The sequence below is a fragment of the Erythranthe guttata genome, chromosome 6 (genome assembly GCF_056151865.1).
Source record: "Erythranthe guttata isolate IM_541 chromosome 6, IM_541, whole genome shotgun sequence".
Taxonomy (NCBI): Eukaryota; Viridiplantae; Streptophyta; class Magnoliopsida; order Lamiales; family Phrymaceae; genus Erythranthe; species Erythranthe guttata.
The window spans coordinates 3,214,420-3,227,624 of record NC_142538.1 but is presented as its reverse complement, the minus strand read 5'-3'; the positions used below and the strand labels follow the sequence as shown (position 1 = coordinate 3,227,624).

General features: G+C 34.2%; 4 protein-coding genes across 8 annotated transcripts; 2 read left to right on the top strand and 2 right to left on the bottom strand.

The window, feature by feature from the left end:
- The first annotated feature begins 213 nt into the window (after positions 1 to 213).
- Positions 214 to 3,734, top strand: LOC105977868 (putative sugar phosphate/phosphate translocator At3g11320). Its single transcript, XM_013003257.2, has 4 exons — positions 214 to 1,382; positions 1,755 to 1,858; positions 1,944 to 2,172; positions 3,186 to 3,734. Exons 1-4 carry the CDS (start codon positions 933 to 935, stop codon positions 3,330 to 3,332), a joined length of 930 nt encoding a protein of 309 aa, XP_012858711.1. The 5' UTR covers positions 214 to 932; the 3' UTR covers positions 3,333 to 3,734.
- A 359-nt stretch (positions 3,735 to 4,093) lies between these two features.
- WLIM2A (GATA type zinc finger transcription factor family protein) lies at positions 4,094 to 6,469 on the bottom strand. 2 transcript variants are annotated; one of them, XM_013003250.2, is made up of 6 exons: positions 6,128 to 6,469; positions 5,812 to 6,017; positions 4,985 to 5,084; positions 4,849 to 4,886; positions 4,666 to 4,755; positions 4,094 to 4,567 (listed from the first exon to the last, which is right to left on the bottom strand). In XM_013003250.2, the coding sequence occupies exons 2-6, from the start codon at positions 5,944 to 5,946 to the stop codon at positions 4,331 to 4,333; spliced, it is 600 nt and encodes a 199-aa protein (XP_012858704.1). In that variant the 5' UTR covers positions 5,947 to 6,017; positions 6,128 to 6,469; the 3' UTR covers positions 4,094 to 4,330. The 2 variants fall into 2 exon arrangements, with proteins under 2 accessions (XP_012858704.1, XP_012858703.1); XM_013003249.2 differs by having other exon boundaries at positions 5,812 to 6,012; positions 6,128 to 6,413.
- Positions 6,470 to 7,507: 1,038 nt separating this feature from the next.
- Positions 7,508 to 10,141, top strand: LOC105977547 (ARM repeat superfamily protein). Its single transcript, XM_013002865.2, has 8 exons — positions 7,508 to 7,631; positions 7,727 to 8,252; positions 8,342 to 8,428; positions 8,901 to 9,091; positions 9,212 to 9,407; positions 9,531 to 9,595; positions 9,720 to 9,821; positions 9,924 to 10,141. Exons 1-8 carry the CDS (start codon positions 7,588 to 7,590, stop codon positions 10,003 to 10,005), a joined length of 1,293 nt encoding a protein of 430 aa, XP_012858319.1. The 5' UTR covers positions 7,508 to 7,587; the 3' UTR covers positions 10,006 to 10,141.
- On the bottom strand, positions 10,002 to 11,738 carry LOC105977548 (HAD superfamily, subfamily IIIB acid phosphatase). 4 transcript variants are annotated; one of them, XM_013002866.2, is made up of 5 exons: positions 11,598 to 11,738; positions 11,353 to 11,491; positions 10,814 to 11,240; positions 10,538 to 10,738; positions 10,002 to 10,437 (listed from the first exon to the last, which is right to left on the bottom strand). In XM_013002866.2, the coding sequence occupies exons 2-5, from the start codon at positions 11,420 to 11,422 to the stop codon at positions 10,266 to 10,268; spliced, it is 870 nt and encodes a 289-aa protein (XP_012858320.1). In that variant the 5' UTR covers positions 11,423 to 11,491; positions 11,598 to 11,738; the 3' UTR covers positions 10,002 to 10,265. The 4 variants fall into 4 exon arrangements, with proteins under 4 accessions (XP_012858320.1, XP_088675589.1, XP_088675587.1 ...); XM_088819463.1 differs by having other exon boundaries at positions 11,353 to 11,436; positions 11,598 to 11,695; XM_088819461.1 differs by having other exon boundaries at positions 10,538 to 11,240; positions 11,598 to 11,697.
- Between the last annotated feature and the right edge of the window lie 1,467 nt (positions 11,739 to 13,205).

The following is a 13,205-nucleotide window of genomic DNA, read 5'->3' as shown; positions in this document are numbered from 1 at the left end:
CTAGAATAAAATAAAAGTCAAAATATCACTTTACTTCTGATGCACACATGTATAATAGAATTCTGTATGCCCCTCCTAATACGTTTCACTTCGATATATAAATTAATTAATAATTAACGTCAAAATAGCCTTTTCTCATTAAATTAAATAATTGATAAAAATACGCCGAAATGCTCGTTAAATTGCAAAATAAGTTGACGTTCAAAAGTACCTATCAAATTTACAATATTTGAAATTATTCCCCAGACACCAATTTAGATATTAAAAAATAAAATATTAGAGGAATTTAGGTAATTAGAAAGCCAAATTTCAATTGATTTTCAGAATTAGCTTAATATTTTATTAATATAATGTTTTTCCAAATAAGAATTAAGTATTAATTAATGAAATTAATCACAAGTTTAACCCAGCACGATCTCTCTCTCCCTCTCTCTCTCTCTCCGCGTTCTCTCGTTCTGCCTGCAAACAAATGCTCGTCGGCCGTCTTCAACACTCCACTCTCTCACCCCCACCCCCACCCCCACCCCCACCCCCACCCCCACATTATCTTGCTCATATATTACAGCTATTTTCTCGTTCATCGCTGACTCTGTGTATACTTTCAATCCAGCAAATTCCACATCTCTGTGGATTTGCTTTTCAAAACATTAATCTCAATTTTTGGTAAAAAATTCTTCACTTTTTGCTAATTCAGATCCGTTGAATTTCTCAATTGGATATTTTGGATCCAGATCCCTCATTTTATTCCCTTCCCAGTCAGTCATTTTCCAGCCCTAATTGATCCCTTCGAAAATCTCTCCGTAACTTCACTTCAGCCATTTATTTAATCGGTTACAGAGTTTTCTCAGTCTTTTCCCCCGGTTAATTTTGGGGGTTTTTTGCTTTTTTGCCCTTTTTTTTTCCCTTCTGAATTTATTTGATTAGAAAAAAAGATGTCTGCGATGAAATCGACGGGCCGATTCTTCACGATCGGGCTGGTAACATCGTGGTATTCATCCAACATTGGGGTTTTGTTGCTGAACAAGTATTTGTTGAGCAATTACGGGTTCAAGTACCCGATTTTCTTGACCATGTGTCACATGACGGCGTGCTCGTTGCTCAGCTACATTGCGATTGCATGGATGAAGATGGTCCCGATGCAGACTATAAGATCTAGGGTTCAGTTCATGAAGATCTCGGCCCTCAGCTTGATTTTCTGCGCCTCAGTTGTTAGCGGCAACATTTCTCTCAAGTACTTGCCTGTTAGCTTCAACCAGGCAATTGGGGCCACAACGCCATTTTTTACTGCCGTATTTGCATACTTGATGACTTTTAAAAGGGAGGCCTGGTTGACTTATGTGACTTTGATTCCTGTGGTTACTGGAGTCGTCATTGCTAGTGGGGTATGTTTAGATTCTCGTTCTATATATTTGCATAACTGTTTCTACTTCTTTGTTGATATTTTGTTTTGACAAGGTTTTGCTGTTGAAGTTTTTTGTAGATCAATCAACTGTTATATGGTATTGCGCTACTCTGTTTTTTGTGTGGCCTATGTTCTGTCCCTTTTGTTGATATTATCGGTTAGCGGAGAATTGCACGTTAGATGAATCTCCGGGTTTTTTTCTTATCTGTTGAAAGATTTGCTTTAATGTACAATTGGAACAAAAAGGATGAATGAACTATGAGATTTTAATATTTCTGTATAACACCGGCCGAAGAACTACTGTTAAGATTTGTTTTGCTTGAATTGATTTTTGTCATCTTGTTTCTGTTAGGGTGAGCCGAGTTTCCATTTGTTTGGATTTATCATGTGTGTTGGTGCAACAGCTGCAAGGGCACTCAAGTCGGTGGTTCAGGGGATTTTGCTTTCTTCTGAAGGGTAACTTTCATATCTTCTCGTCTTTCATTTGTTGTGTTGTAGAATAACTAAACATGGATTCTGAAAGATCTTATTTTTATTATAGGGAAAAACTGAATTCTATGAATCTACTACTATACATGGCTCCTATAGCAGTCGTATTACTACTTCCGGCCACACTTTATATGGAGGAAAATGTTGTTGGTATAACATTGGCATTAGCAAGAGAAGATTTCAGAATTATTTGGTTACTGCTGTTCAATTCTGCGCTTGCGTATTTTGTGAATTTGACCAATTTTTTGGTCACAAAGCACACCAGTGCTTTAACTCTTCAGGTATTTCTTGGTCATTGCTCCTGTTCCATGATAATACACTACACTATTATCCTGGTTTTATTTTTCTTCTTCGAGAAATAGGACACCCGGATATCAATTATGTGTAACTTGAGTGGAGAGAAATCCACTTCTGCCTATCACTGGATTTTTGAACTTAGGGTCTAATTTGATAGAAACTAGCATCTAATTCTTTCCATCTTGTTTCTTTCGAATACTAAGGTCCCACAATTTATGCATTTCTGCCTTAACTGCAAGGAAACTGAGTAGTGAAAGCGACTAAATTCTTGTAAGACGAACTCCCAGTTTGTAGTTGTCATGTCCCAAAAAGATGTTCATTGTCTATCTGGCTACTAAACACTGTGATGGTACCACCAATAGTTATTTTCACATTCATAACTACTAAAAGTTTTGGATGAGTATACACATTATTTATCTGTAATTGGTTCTTTGCAGTAGCGCTCTTAATTAACAACGGTTCTTTATTTTTGGCAATTGAGTAGAATGATAGCAAAGTTTTAGAGCATGCTTTTCTCCTCTTCATATTTAACGGGCAAACAAAAAATGTTGGTGGAGATGCAGTGTTGGGGGCTCAAACCTGCCCTTTGTCCATTCTGCTTAGTTTAGTCCAAAATGAGACTTTCACAGATCCGAGTTGTCTTTCCACTGTACTAGTAGGGTGGTTACCTTCAAATGTTTTTATGTTCCACAATGCTTTGTGGAGTAATATTCTAGGTTTCGTCCCATAGATGTAAGGTGGTGTGCTTAAGCAACATAATGTCTTGGATTTTGACTGTCTGGAACAGAATGTACTCTTCCTCCAAGCTCGAGCTCGAAGTATCAATTAGCTTTGTACTCGTTAACAAGTCTCTTATAATGTTCCATTTTATACCATTTTTTTTTACTGTTTTGACAAGTATAAGTTATATAACATACTCACAAATGAAATCTTGTTTGTCGAATTTCTTGGCCTTTTTTTTTTCTCGATTGCTCATATGATTTGCATATTGTTTCAGGTTCTTGGAAATGCAAAAGGGGCAGTAGCAGTGGTAATATCCATACTAATATTCAGGAATCCAGTTTCCATAACCGGAATGCTCGGGTATAGTCTGACGGTGATGGGTGTGATCCTCTATAGTGAAGCCAAGAAGCGCAGTAAATGAAACTGATCATTCCGGGGAAAAAAAGAAAAGAAAAAAAATCAAAATTTGGTATGGGGTTGCTTTGTAATATGAATTAGGTGCAGCCATTAAAAGTAAGTTCAGTCTTGTTGACCTATTTTTTGCTCGGGAGCTGAAAGGATAGAGAGGCTTCTTCAACATGTACCAGCAATCAAACAAACAAACAACCACCTGATTGGTGGAGTAGACAAGTTTTTTTTAAATAAGTGACTCAGTCAAATGTCTTTATTATTTACAGTCTTGGCTTCTAAGAAATAGATCCTTTCTTTTTTTTACCTTATAATTCTTTCAGTTAAGGATTTGGATCCATCTATATACCATGTGATTATACTTTTTTATTACATATTTACATCAATTTAATCATAGCCAGACAATGCTCCTTCATTGTTTCTTCTTCTTAATTATTGTTCAAGACTTTCCTCAATTTATTCTCCTTAATTGCTCATTACTTCATCTATAAAATTTTAGAATCTTTTCCAAATATTCTAAAATTCATTTTTAAACAATTAAGTTAGAAAAGTCACGAGGATTAGTGACCCGGTGTGCCTTAGATGGAAACGACACCGTTCTCCTAGCTAGCAGTTAAGATCGTTACATTAAGCTAGATAAACATAGGACACTAGAACTGATAGTCAGCCTCATATTCCTAGTTCAGCCTCATATTCCTAGTACAACAACGCTTCACACGAGAGAGACCCTTCGAATAATAAAAAAGCAGCATTGGAGGTAAAAAAAGAACATAGTAAAGGTGGTCAAATAGAGTGTAATATAAAAGGGTTGTCAAGTAAATAACCAATGTTGGGAAATTTGAACATCCCATAAATTCAATGGGAACTCAGACCAGCGATAAACTCAGCTGGGGAAAGAAGACGCCGGAAAAGAGGGGGAAAACAATAATTTCAAGTTTACAGGCAATGAAAATCAAACCAGAAAAAGATTCGAAAACACATCCACACATATAATTAGAAAAATAAAAAAAATCAAGTAGTCGCCTGATGAGTTGGAGAATCTGGAACAGCAACAACAGCCGTTGGGCGTTTCATCGAGGCAGATTTGAGTACATGATTGTAGCTTCCCTTTTCTTTGAATAGCTGCGAAAAATGAGGTTTGCAGTAAAGTATGCCGTCTAAAGCGGCATAGTTTGATGGAGTGAGAGAGCATCCACCGTGTGAACACTTGAAACAAGACTTGTGGTAGCTTTGGTTTTCCACAGTCACCTGAAAAAAATAAACAATATTAATTAAATAAAATAAAAATCATTTGGATGATGCAATTAAGTCGTCTCAAATGATAAACTATATATTTATATATATACCTTCTCCAATGGGTAAGCTGTTTTGGCACACGTTGCACATTTATCTTGTGTACCGGAAAACATACCAGCAGCTTTGCTAGGTGATCTTGTCTGCAATATTTTAAAAATAGGAAGTTAAGAATCATAGGATGTTTTATTAGTGTAGTATTAAATTTTGAGTACGAATTTTGTGGGGTAATTTACCATTTCTGGAGTTGATGACTTCTCGGCTGACTTTGCAGCTGCGGAAAATTAAATTGGCGTGATTAGATAAAAATAAACGAGAATATGTAAATTAGAGATGGGTCTTTAATTTGTATATGTAGAAACAAATGCATACGCGAAGTGAAATTCTTGGTGAAACTTCCGGTCTCTTTGAAAAGCTGCTCATAGTGAGGCTTGCAGTAGAGAACACCCTCCATTGATGAGTAATTGCTCAGCTGTGGAAAAACAACAACATGGTGACCCTTATGAATATAATTATGTATAGATTAATTAAAAGCACTAAGTTCAACTATATAGTATTGCGCATCGGCCTCACTATATTATCTTGTTATTAATCTCCGAATAAAATAAAATTATTTAAAAATATCCTCTACATGAGAAACCCCCGTTCATATGCAGATATCAAGTTGATCCAATTGGTTAACAAAGATAATTAAGCTTTTACACACACACACACACACACGTGTGTGTGTGTGTGTGTGCGGCCACGATCAAGAACAAACTACACAAAAAAAGTCTTCTAATACAAAGAATCAACAAGAAAGAATTGCAAGAATCAAGCTCGCCTATCTCATAAATATGGAAAATAACACTTTAAACTAATTTATCGAAATAGTAATATTTCATCACTGGCACTAAATCATCTGAATCAACATTCGATATTCGGAGTAGAATAAAAATCCTTCAAATTTAATCAGTTAATAAATATGCAATATCACACCATCAACAAATCCAATCAGTCAAAATGTGCAATCGAAAATTCAAATACGAAGCCTTGAAAACCCACGCACACACAAAGACAAAAAAATCTAGATCGGATAAGTTCTTCAAACACCAAACAACGAAAATGCGAAAAATCAAGTCAATCAAGATCAATGCAGAGAGAGCATTTATACAAACACAATGTGTGCACAAAAAAAAGTAAGAAGAAGTGGTGCAAACCTTGAGGGTTCCTTTGCAATGGGAGCATCTGAAGCAGGATTTGTGAAAGCTAATTCCATCTGCTGACAAAAGCTCAACATGATAAACAGTCTTCTCACACGCCTTGCATTTTTGTGTTGTCCCGAGAAAAGACATTCTTCTTCTTTCCCTCTCAAATTTAATCCAACCGGATCTGGGCTTCCAAATTTACTGCTCCCCAATCTGAACTAAATTCAACATTTCATTCAAATTTCTCAATCTATAACAACCGATCTACAACTTGAAGTAATTATTCAGATGCAAAATTGCATCTTTAGTAGAAGAAAAAAACACATACCTTGATTTGAAGGGTCCTTGATCGAGGTCAAATGTCAGCAGGAAAACCCCAAAAAGGGGTGGAGGTGGTGGGTTATATATGACTCCCCACTACGTGTATGTATATGTGTATATATATTCGGAGAGAGAAAAGATGCAGCAAAACGAGATGATGATGAATAATGATAGTGGTGGATAGAGAGAGAGAGAGAGAGAGAAGAGAGAGAGGATAATTATTTATCTTCGCTGGAAAACCATTAGCTTCTCTACTTGGACTCCTGTTAAAGAATTAAATTTTCCGTATCATTAAACAAATAAAAGAAAATAAAAAAGATATTCTCCTTAATTTGGAGAATTTTCAAATAAATTTTATTGCATTTCCGTCCCTTAACTATATAGCAGATGTGGCATTTTTAGCCCCACTAGTAGTATTTTAGTGACAAAATTTTAGTAAACTTTTTTCTTAAATAGTTAAATTTATTTTTAGTTTACATAAAAATAAGACATTTGACGTGAATATAAAATATTTAGTTTTATCATCTCAAAATAAAAATAAAAATCTTTTTTTTTATTTGATATTTGAAAAACCCATCACATTATAATGTTATTTTTATAGAAATAAATTAGCTATGGGTCATATGTAAAATGATTTTGTTGTCTTGATTTGCATACTTTTGCATGTGCTTTATTCTTTGAGATAATTAAGTTGGACCATTTTTAGGGATGATAATTTGACCCGTCTCTTATAAGGTACTCGTTCTGCCCCCGTCTCGAAAAAATATGGGGTGGATATGGGGATTAAAGCAAAAAATTTGTATTGGGTACTAAATGGGGATGTATTTTATATACCCGTCCTATATTCGCGTTCCGTTATTGTGTATCTAATATATTTATGTTCAAAATCACTCGATGTATTACAATTTACACCAAGTATTGCATCTCATAGACCGATAAAGACATAGTCATTATTCATTGAAGTTGCCTGCATACCCGACGCCTAATAAGTAATAATGACTTATTATATTACGTGAAAGCACGTTTCTACTAGTTTTTTTTTATTTTCTTAAAACAAAATTATATCTATTCTCATGTAGTTGACATTTTTTTATAAATAACTCTCACCATTTCCCTTTGATTTATTCCCTATAACTTGAGGTGCAAAGCTGAAATCGTGGTACTAATTCACTTAACTTATTTTTCACAAAAAAAAAAATAATAATAATAATCACACGACTTAATAACATTAATAAAATATTTAAAAAATAATAATTATTTATCGTAATTTCATTTTTATTGTTTCATTATTTCTTATTATGGGCTAACTTAACATAATTTTAGGCCCAATAAGTATAATAATTTACTTAATAAATACTTGGTCTTAAGCCCATTAAATAATTTAAATGTTTGTAGTTTGTACAAACAAACAATTCACACTGAAACTGAAACCCGTCAACGAAGAAGAAAGGTTATTCCAGTGTTGCAATGTCGAATTCATCTTCATCCATTCTTCTGCTAAATCTCATTCAGTTATTCCTCTCCGTCTACAGCTATGTGTTTTTTTGTGTAAGTGTGTGTATCACAGCTTTATGTTTATGCAAAAAAAATCTTGATTTTTTTGCAGATTATCAGAACCCTTGAGAGAATCACTCCGCAAAACCCCTTACTCCCCGCCGGAATCTCACGCCGATGTCTCCATCAAATCGTTTCTCATTTCTCTCCTCCCAGACCTCTCAATTTCCGGGTCCGACGTTCGAACCAAAATTAAAGATTTCGCCTTGTGCTGTGCGGCGTTAGCTTCGGCTCCGAACGCCACCACCGAACACCTCTCGTGGGTCCCCAACGCTCTCTCGCTGTCCGCAGTCTCCGCGTTCGAAGAATTTGCTAAACTTTATTGCGATGATTCTATGCACGCCAACTGTTTGATGAAAGTTGATGGACTAGAATTGGACTTGAGCGGCGTGATGGAGAGTGAAAAGAGGCTGGTTGTCGACTTGATGCCGGAGATTTTGACTATGTTGAAGGGCAGCATTAAGGAGAGTGCTATTGATGCCAGTGATGAGAGCGACGGTGTTTCAGCAGCAAGTGCGAGGGCTCCGGTGGCTTATGCTATTTTGGCTGCTTATCAGTTCCGATGGTTTGTTACTCAGGTTGTTGTTATTAATTTTGTTCTTAAAATTGAAGAAAATATTTGTGTTTTTTTTTTTATTAATTGTAGAACTGTTAATTTTGTTTATAGGTGGATGCTCCATATATTGGGAAGTTGTGCCCTTTGGTGATTCCATGTGCTCTAACAGCTCTTGATCACTGGTCTCCCGAAGTGAAAGTAAGTTAAGCAGCTATTTTTTTTTTTTTACGTTAGTTTTTTTTTTTTAACTCTGATAGAATTATGAACGGGACCTGTTGTTTGTAGTTACAGTGAATCATCTTTTCGGAATACAACTCGATTATTTTTTTCCGAATGTCGTTAGAATTTCAGACGATCCCGAGAGCTAACTTTACATGTGATAGTCGAAAGCATCAAAATATCATAACTTCATCATTAGCTCGATTTTGTTACCTCTAGCATTTTTTTGGTCATGGACTTTGGTGATAAATGTGAATCCATTTTAAAACATGCTCAGTGATGAATTTGAAGTTGAGTAGTTTTCAATTTAGAGAGATATAATTTATTTTTCCAATTTGACGTTACTATGCATTGGCATTGTGGAAACCAACGATCCAAGCAGTATATTGTGGTTCAGTTGTGTATGATATTCATCCTGGTGAATAATTTCGACTAAACTTTTCTATTTCAGGGCCAGGGCATGATAAGTTTTATTTATCTCGCAAAAAACGTAAATGCTGCAGAAGTTGGTGGATATGCAGATGTAATACTCGATGCTTGCTGCCAAAATATTGCTTCCGATGATGAGATATGGCACTATGTGGTCGAGATGTCGGTGCTTCTCCTCAATTTAACTCAGAAAAGTAATCCTCGTAGTTCATGGTATTACACGAAATCTGATTAGAATGTCTATTTTGGTTTATAGTTGATAGTAATGCGAGTATATGCTTACATATTTTTTTACTTGCTGTCCGTTTATTCATATTGGATTTATGTATATAGGTACGAGAAGCTGACAAATGAAATGTTAAATCATCTAGAAAGGCAACCAAGAAACAAGCAGCGACGAATTTCATGGCTCAAACACTGTGAAGTTCTGTTCAATGGTCTTGGTCTCGTATTGCTTGCCCATTTCAGACGTCTTTTCCCTCTCTTCTTTAAATGGATGCATGCTGACGATGACGAAACAGTTACACTGGTAACATGATTTTTCCTATTCAAGAATATTTATTTTAATTTTTGTCACTTATATTATTGAAGAACAACTTAAAATTTGTTCAACCTTTTTTCTGAAAATTTGGTGCTCTAATAACGCTTGCAGGTTCTGGAACGAGTGATAACGGTTGTGAGACTTACGTGGATAAGGAATTCTCCGTACATTGAAAGGTAACTGTTTGATCATCTACACATACCAGAGATAAAGGAACACCTTGGCATCTGAATATTTTACTCTCAAAAAATAGGAAATGTCTGAAATACCCTGTACCTATGTTTGTTATCGGCTTCTCAGGTTAGTGGACGAGCTTGTCACTCTATACAAAGACGCAGCATTGAAAGTTGCCCGTGAACATATTAGATCACTTATTCCTCAAACACTAAACCTTATTCGCCTGTGAGTAAAACTCTCTTCTTCGTCTATTATTATTATTAGACGTTACACATGTCAAATTTGCCGTATAAATAAATTATCATTATTTATTTTTCTATATTATAGGTGTAAAAGACCGGAGTTCGACGCGACTTGGTTCAAATATAAGGACGACCCTAACCTAACAGCTCTAATGGAAGTCTGTTGATAAAAATAACGAGATATTTATGTGTTCGTAACTCGAATCTATCATTTATACAGTGCTATATGTATTTTCTTCCCTATATCTGAAACTCATTGTAAGAAATTACATTCCGATCATAATTTACATTATTGTTACAACAGATCACACGAATTGCCTGAATTGGCAATATATACATTTGATACGAAAACTATGATGGCCGGGGGTAAACCCCCCGACACATTTCTCTCGATGATTCACTCATCTGAATTTGATTTTTCGTCTCTCTATCTGAAAATAGGGTTTGGAATTTTGAAAACCCGATCGCCTAAATACGGACCCCTCAGAGCATCCATCTGGCTGCTAATCACACCTTTGATTCGAAACCCTTCTCTTTGCAGCATATTTCTTTGTCTTGATAAAAACTCTTCATAATCCACTTGCATTTCATTATCCATTCTACAACACCATAAATAATAAAAAAAAAAATTATTAGTTATAATAATTGTGTAATTTAAATTTCTAACATATCCAACTCACGAAACTAAGAAGCAATTACCTCATGATAAGTGAAGACCAACCATTACATCCTGTAGATACAAGTTCCTCTACGGTAGCGTTTCTCTGTTTCTCGGGTTTTCTCGTAAACAAAATCAATTTCCACCGAAGGGATTGGAGTTTTATGTACAACTTCATCGTAAATAAATGTCTCAAATAATTTGAATCCTTGTTGCTTTCATGCAAGATATCTTCATTCACCCTGCATTCCAAGATAAAGATAAAGATCTCCAAAAAAAAAAAGCAGAAATTAAGGAAAAATAACCGATTAGCGTACAAAGTTTCCGACACCGATAACAAGTCATCAGCATCCATCAACACAAGATCTAGACCGTCCATTTCCGATCTGACGGTGCTGAAGAAATCCTCAGCAATGGCAACCGCAATTTTCAAGTCTCTCGTGTAAAGACCTTCGTTGATGTACTGCGTATTAATATCCTCACAAATTGGAGGGAAAATGTCGGAACCTAATCCGTTTATTTCTGCATGGTGAGCAAATGTCCTGCAATAATCGTAGCTCTGTCTGTTTCTGTAAATTTCAACAACTCCAGAATTCTTATTTTCGCACGAATTTAACATCACTGTCAATGCTACGAGTAGTGACATTATCGATATTCCGAGTGTGACGAGACCGGAAATTAGTACCGTAGCGGCAAACGATGACATGTAAATTCCTGCCTCGGTTGTATACTGGCTTCCCATTTCTGCCACAGTTCAATTTATTACAGTTAATAGGCAAAAATAATACCTCTAAATTTGCTATTAAAGATCCAATTTTTAATTTAAATTATTATTTTAATTTTTGATTAAAAATACCTGAACCCCCTGTGGTTAAAAGACTTTGAGCAGAGAATTCCCGCTCCATTTCGTGACCATAGGCAGACATTCTGTACTATTGCTCTTTATTAAATAATAACAATTTTATTAATTCCCTTCTTGAATATACATGTTTCACCTTAATTAAAAACATAAAATGAAAACCGATATTAATTAAAATCTCATGAACAAAAGAAAGATAAATTCAAACATACACGAAAAAATCGGGAGAAATTGATACTTACCTGAGAGAAAATTCAAGAAGAAGAAATCAAACGATGAAGAAGAAGGATAGAAGGGGCAGCAATAATTTGCAGAAGAAATCGGTTGTACAGATTGGATTGTGAAAACAAAGAGGAGGGGCAGAAATGGTAATTTCTGCAAACAAAGGACAAGAAAGTGGGACCCACTGAATATGTCCAGCTGGGACATGTATAATGTGTAGTAGCGGAAACATGTCGAGGTGGCAGACAGCTGTGGAATTTTTTATTTTATTTTTCCATTTAATTTTAAATTTTAAATCAGATTATTTGTTAGAAGTTGACATGGGCACGTACCTGAATACGTGGTGCATAAAAATTGAATACCAAATTGCATAATAAAACAAAATAATTGTGATATACCATATCTGTTACATGTATGTATCATTCATATTTGAGCCACAAATTTACAAATCATTTTTTTTTAAAATTATTTATTATATATGATCAAATACATGAATGATAGTAGGTAGGATTAAATCGTTAAATCGAATGTATTAATTTGCAACATAATCGTGTTGAATTAATGATTTATATTTTGAATTTGGTTTATTCATTATACAAATTAATTGAAGGTCCAATTTGTGAAAATAGTCAGATAGTAAATTCGTTAAAAGCCCAAGTAACTTTAATTCTGAAGAAGCCCAAATATGAAGAGCCCAAGCCCAAGATTATCATTGAGGAACTATTAAGATATTGGCCCGTTTAATTTAATTTTCCGAAAATTATTTTTGAAAATATAGCTTGTAGCGCCTGAGGTCATATGCTCGGGTGTGGGCGACCTCACAATCGAAAGTTGTGGGTGTTATTTGTGTGTGCTGAATGCACTATAAAACTAGAGTTTACGTCTTTCCCGAGACCAGTTAATTTTATGACAGGGGTTATTTTACATACCCCTAGCCACCAAATAAACTAGGGATAAACTCAAGCCCAAATCATCATTTGACATACCCCCTAGAGAAGGGAAAGTACTATAGTACCCTTATATTCAATTTTCGGCCAAACTGCATTCAGCATTTCTGGTACTGTATTTATCATTTTCGCTGATTAATTTTTTTATTATTATTATTATTATTATTATTATTATTATTATTATTATTATTATTATTATTATTATTATTATTATTATTATTATTATTATTATTCTTATTATTATTATTATTATTTTTTTATTTTTTTATAAATAATAATAAACATGTTTGTTAAATTTATATATATATATATATTTTTTTAATTTTTTTATTTTTTTTAAATTAAAAAATTAATTTTTTTTAATTTTTTTAATTTTTTTAATTTTTTTAATTTTTTTAATTTTTTTAATTTTCAAAATAATATGTTTGCTGTACTGAAAATAACTACATGTAACTATAGTACCTATAGTAATTCGTAGTTATGTTCGTTTTTTTTCCCCATATTTTTAGTCGATCAATTGTATACACACACGAATACTGGCTTATACAAAAGAAATTCATAAACCCCAATAAAAATTTACAAATGTCAATATTTTTATTATAAACCACCTCAGAATAAAAAATAAATAAAAAATTGAAAATACACAAATATATGCTAATATAACTACATGTTACTATATAT

What these genes read in the sequence shown, in the direction of transcription:
- LOC105977868 (XM_013003257.2), top strand. Translation starts at nt 933, where the DNA reads ATGTCTGCGATGAAATCGACGGGCCGATTCTTCACGATCGGGCTGGTA. An exon ending in GAGTCGTCATTGCTAGTGGG is followed by an intron (nt 1,383 to 1,754) that starts GTATGTTTAGAT and finishes TGTTTCTGTTAG; the next exon opens with GGTGAGCCGAGTTTCCATTT. An exon ending in ATTTTGCTTTCTTCTGAAGG is followed by an intron (nt 1,859 to 1,943) that starts GTAACTTTCATA and finishes TTTTTATTATAG; the next exon opens with GGAAAAACTGAATTCTATGA.
- WLIM2A (XM_013003250.2), bottom strand. Translation starts at nt 5,946, where the DNA reads ATGTCTTTTCTCGGGACAACACAAAAATGCAAGGCGTGTGAGAAGACT. An exon ending in CACCAAGAATTTCACTTCGC is followed by an intron (nt 4,887 to 4,984) that starts GTATGCATTTGT and finishes AATTTTCCGCAG; the next exon opens with CTGCAAAGTCAGCCGAGAAG. An exon ending in AGTCATCAACTCCAGAAATG is followed by an intron (nt 4,756 to 4,848) that starts GTAAATTACCCC and finishes AAAATATTGCAG; the next exon opens with ACAAGATCACCTAGCAAAGC.
- LOC105977547 (XM_013002865.2), top strand. Translation starts at nt 7,588, where the DNA reads ATGTCGAATTCATCTTCATCCATTCTTCTGCTAAATCTCATTCA. An exon ending in TCCGATGGTTTGTTACTCAG is followed by an intron (nt 8,253 to 8,341) that starts GTTGTTGTTATT and finishes TTTTGTTTATAG; the next exon opens with GTGGATGCTCCATATATTGG. An exon ending in AATTCTCCGTACATTGAAAG is followed by an intron (nt 9,596 to 9,719) that starts GTAACTGTTTGA and finishes TCGGCTTCTCAG; the next exon opens with GTTAGTGGACGAGCTTGTCA.
- LOC105977548 (XM_088819461.1), bottom strand. Translation starts at nt 11,422, where the DNA reads ATGTCTGCCTATGGTCACGAAATGGAGCGGGAATTCTCTGCTCAAAGT. An exon ending in TTTAACCACAGGGGGTTCAG is followed by an intron (nt 11,241 to 11,352) that starts GTATTTTTAATC and finishes GAACTGTGGCAG; the next exon opens with AAATGGGAAGCCAGTATACA. An exon ending in TGGTCTTCACTTATCATGAG is followed by an intron (nt 10,438 to 10,537) that starts GTAATTGCTTCT and finishes ATGGTGTTGTAG; the next exon opens with AATGGATAATGAAATGCAAG.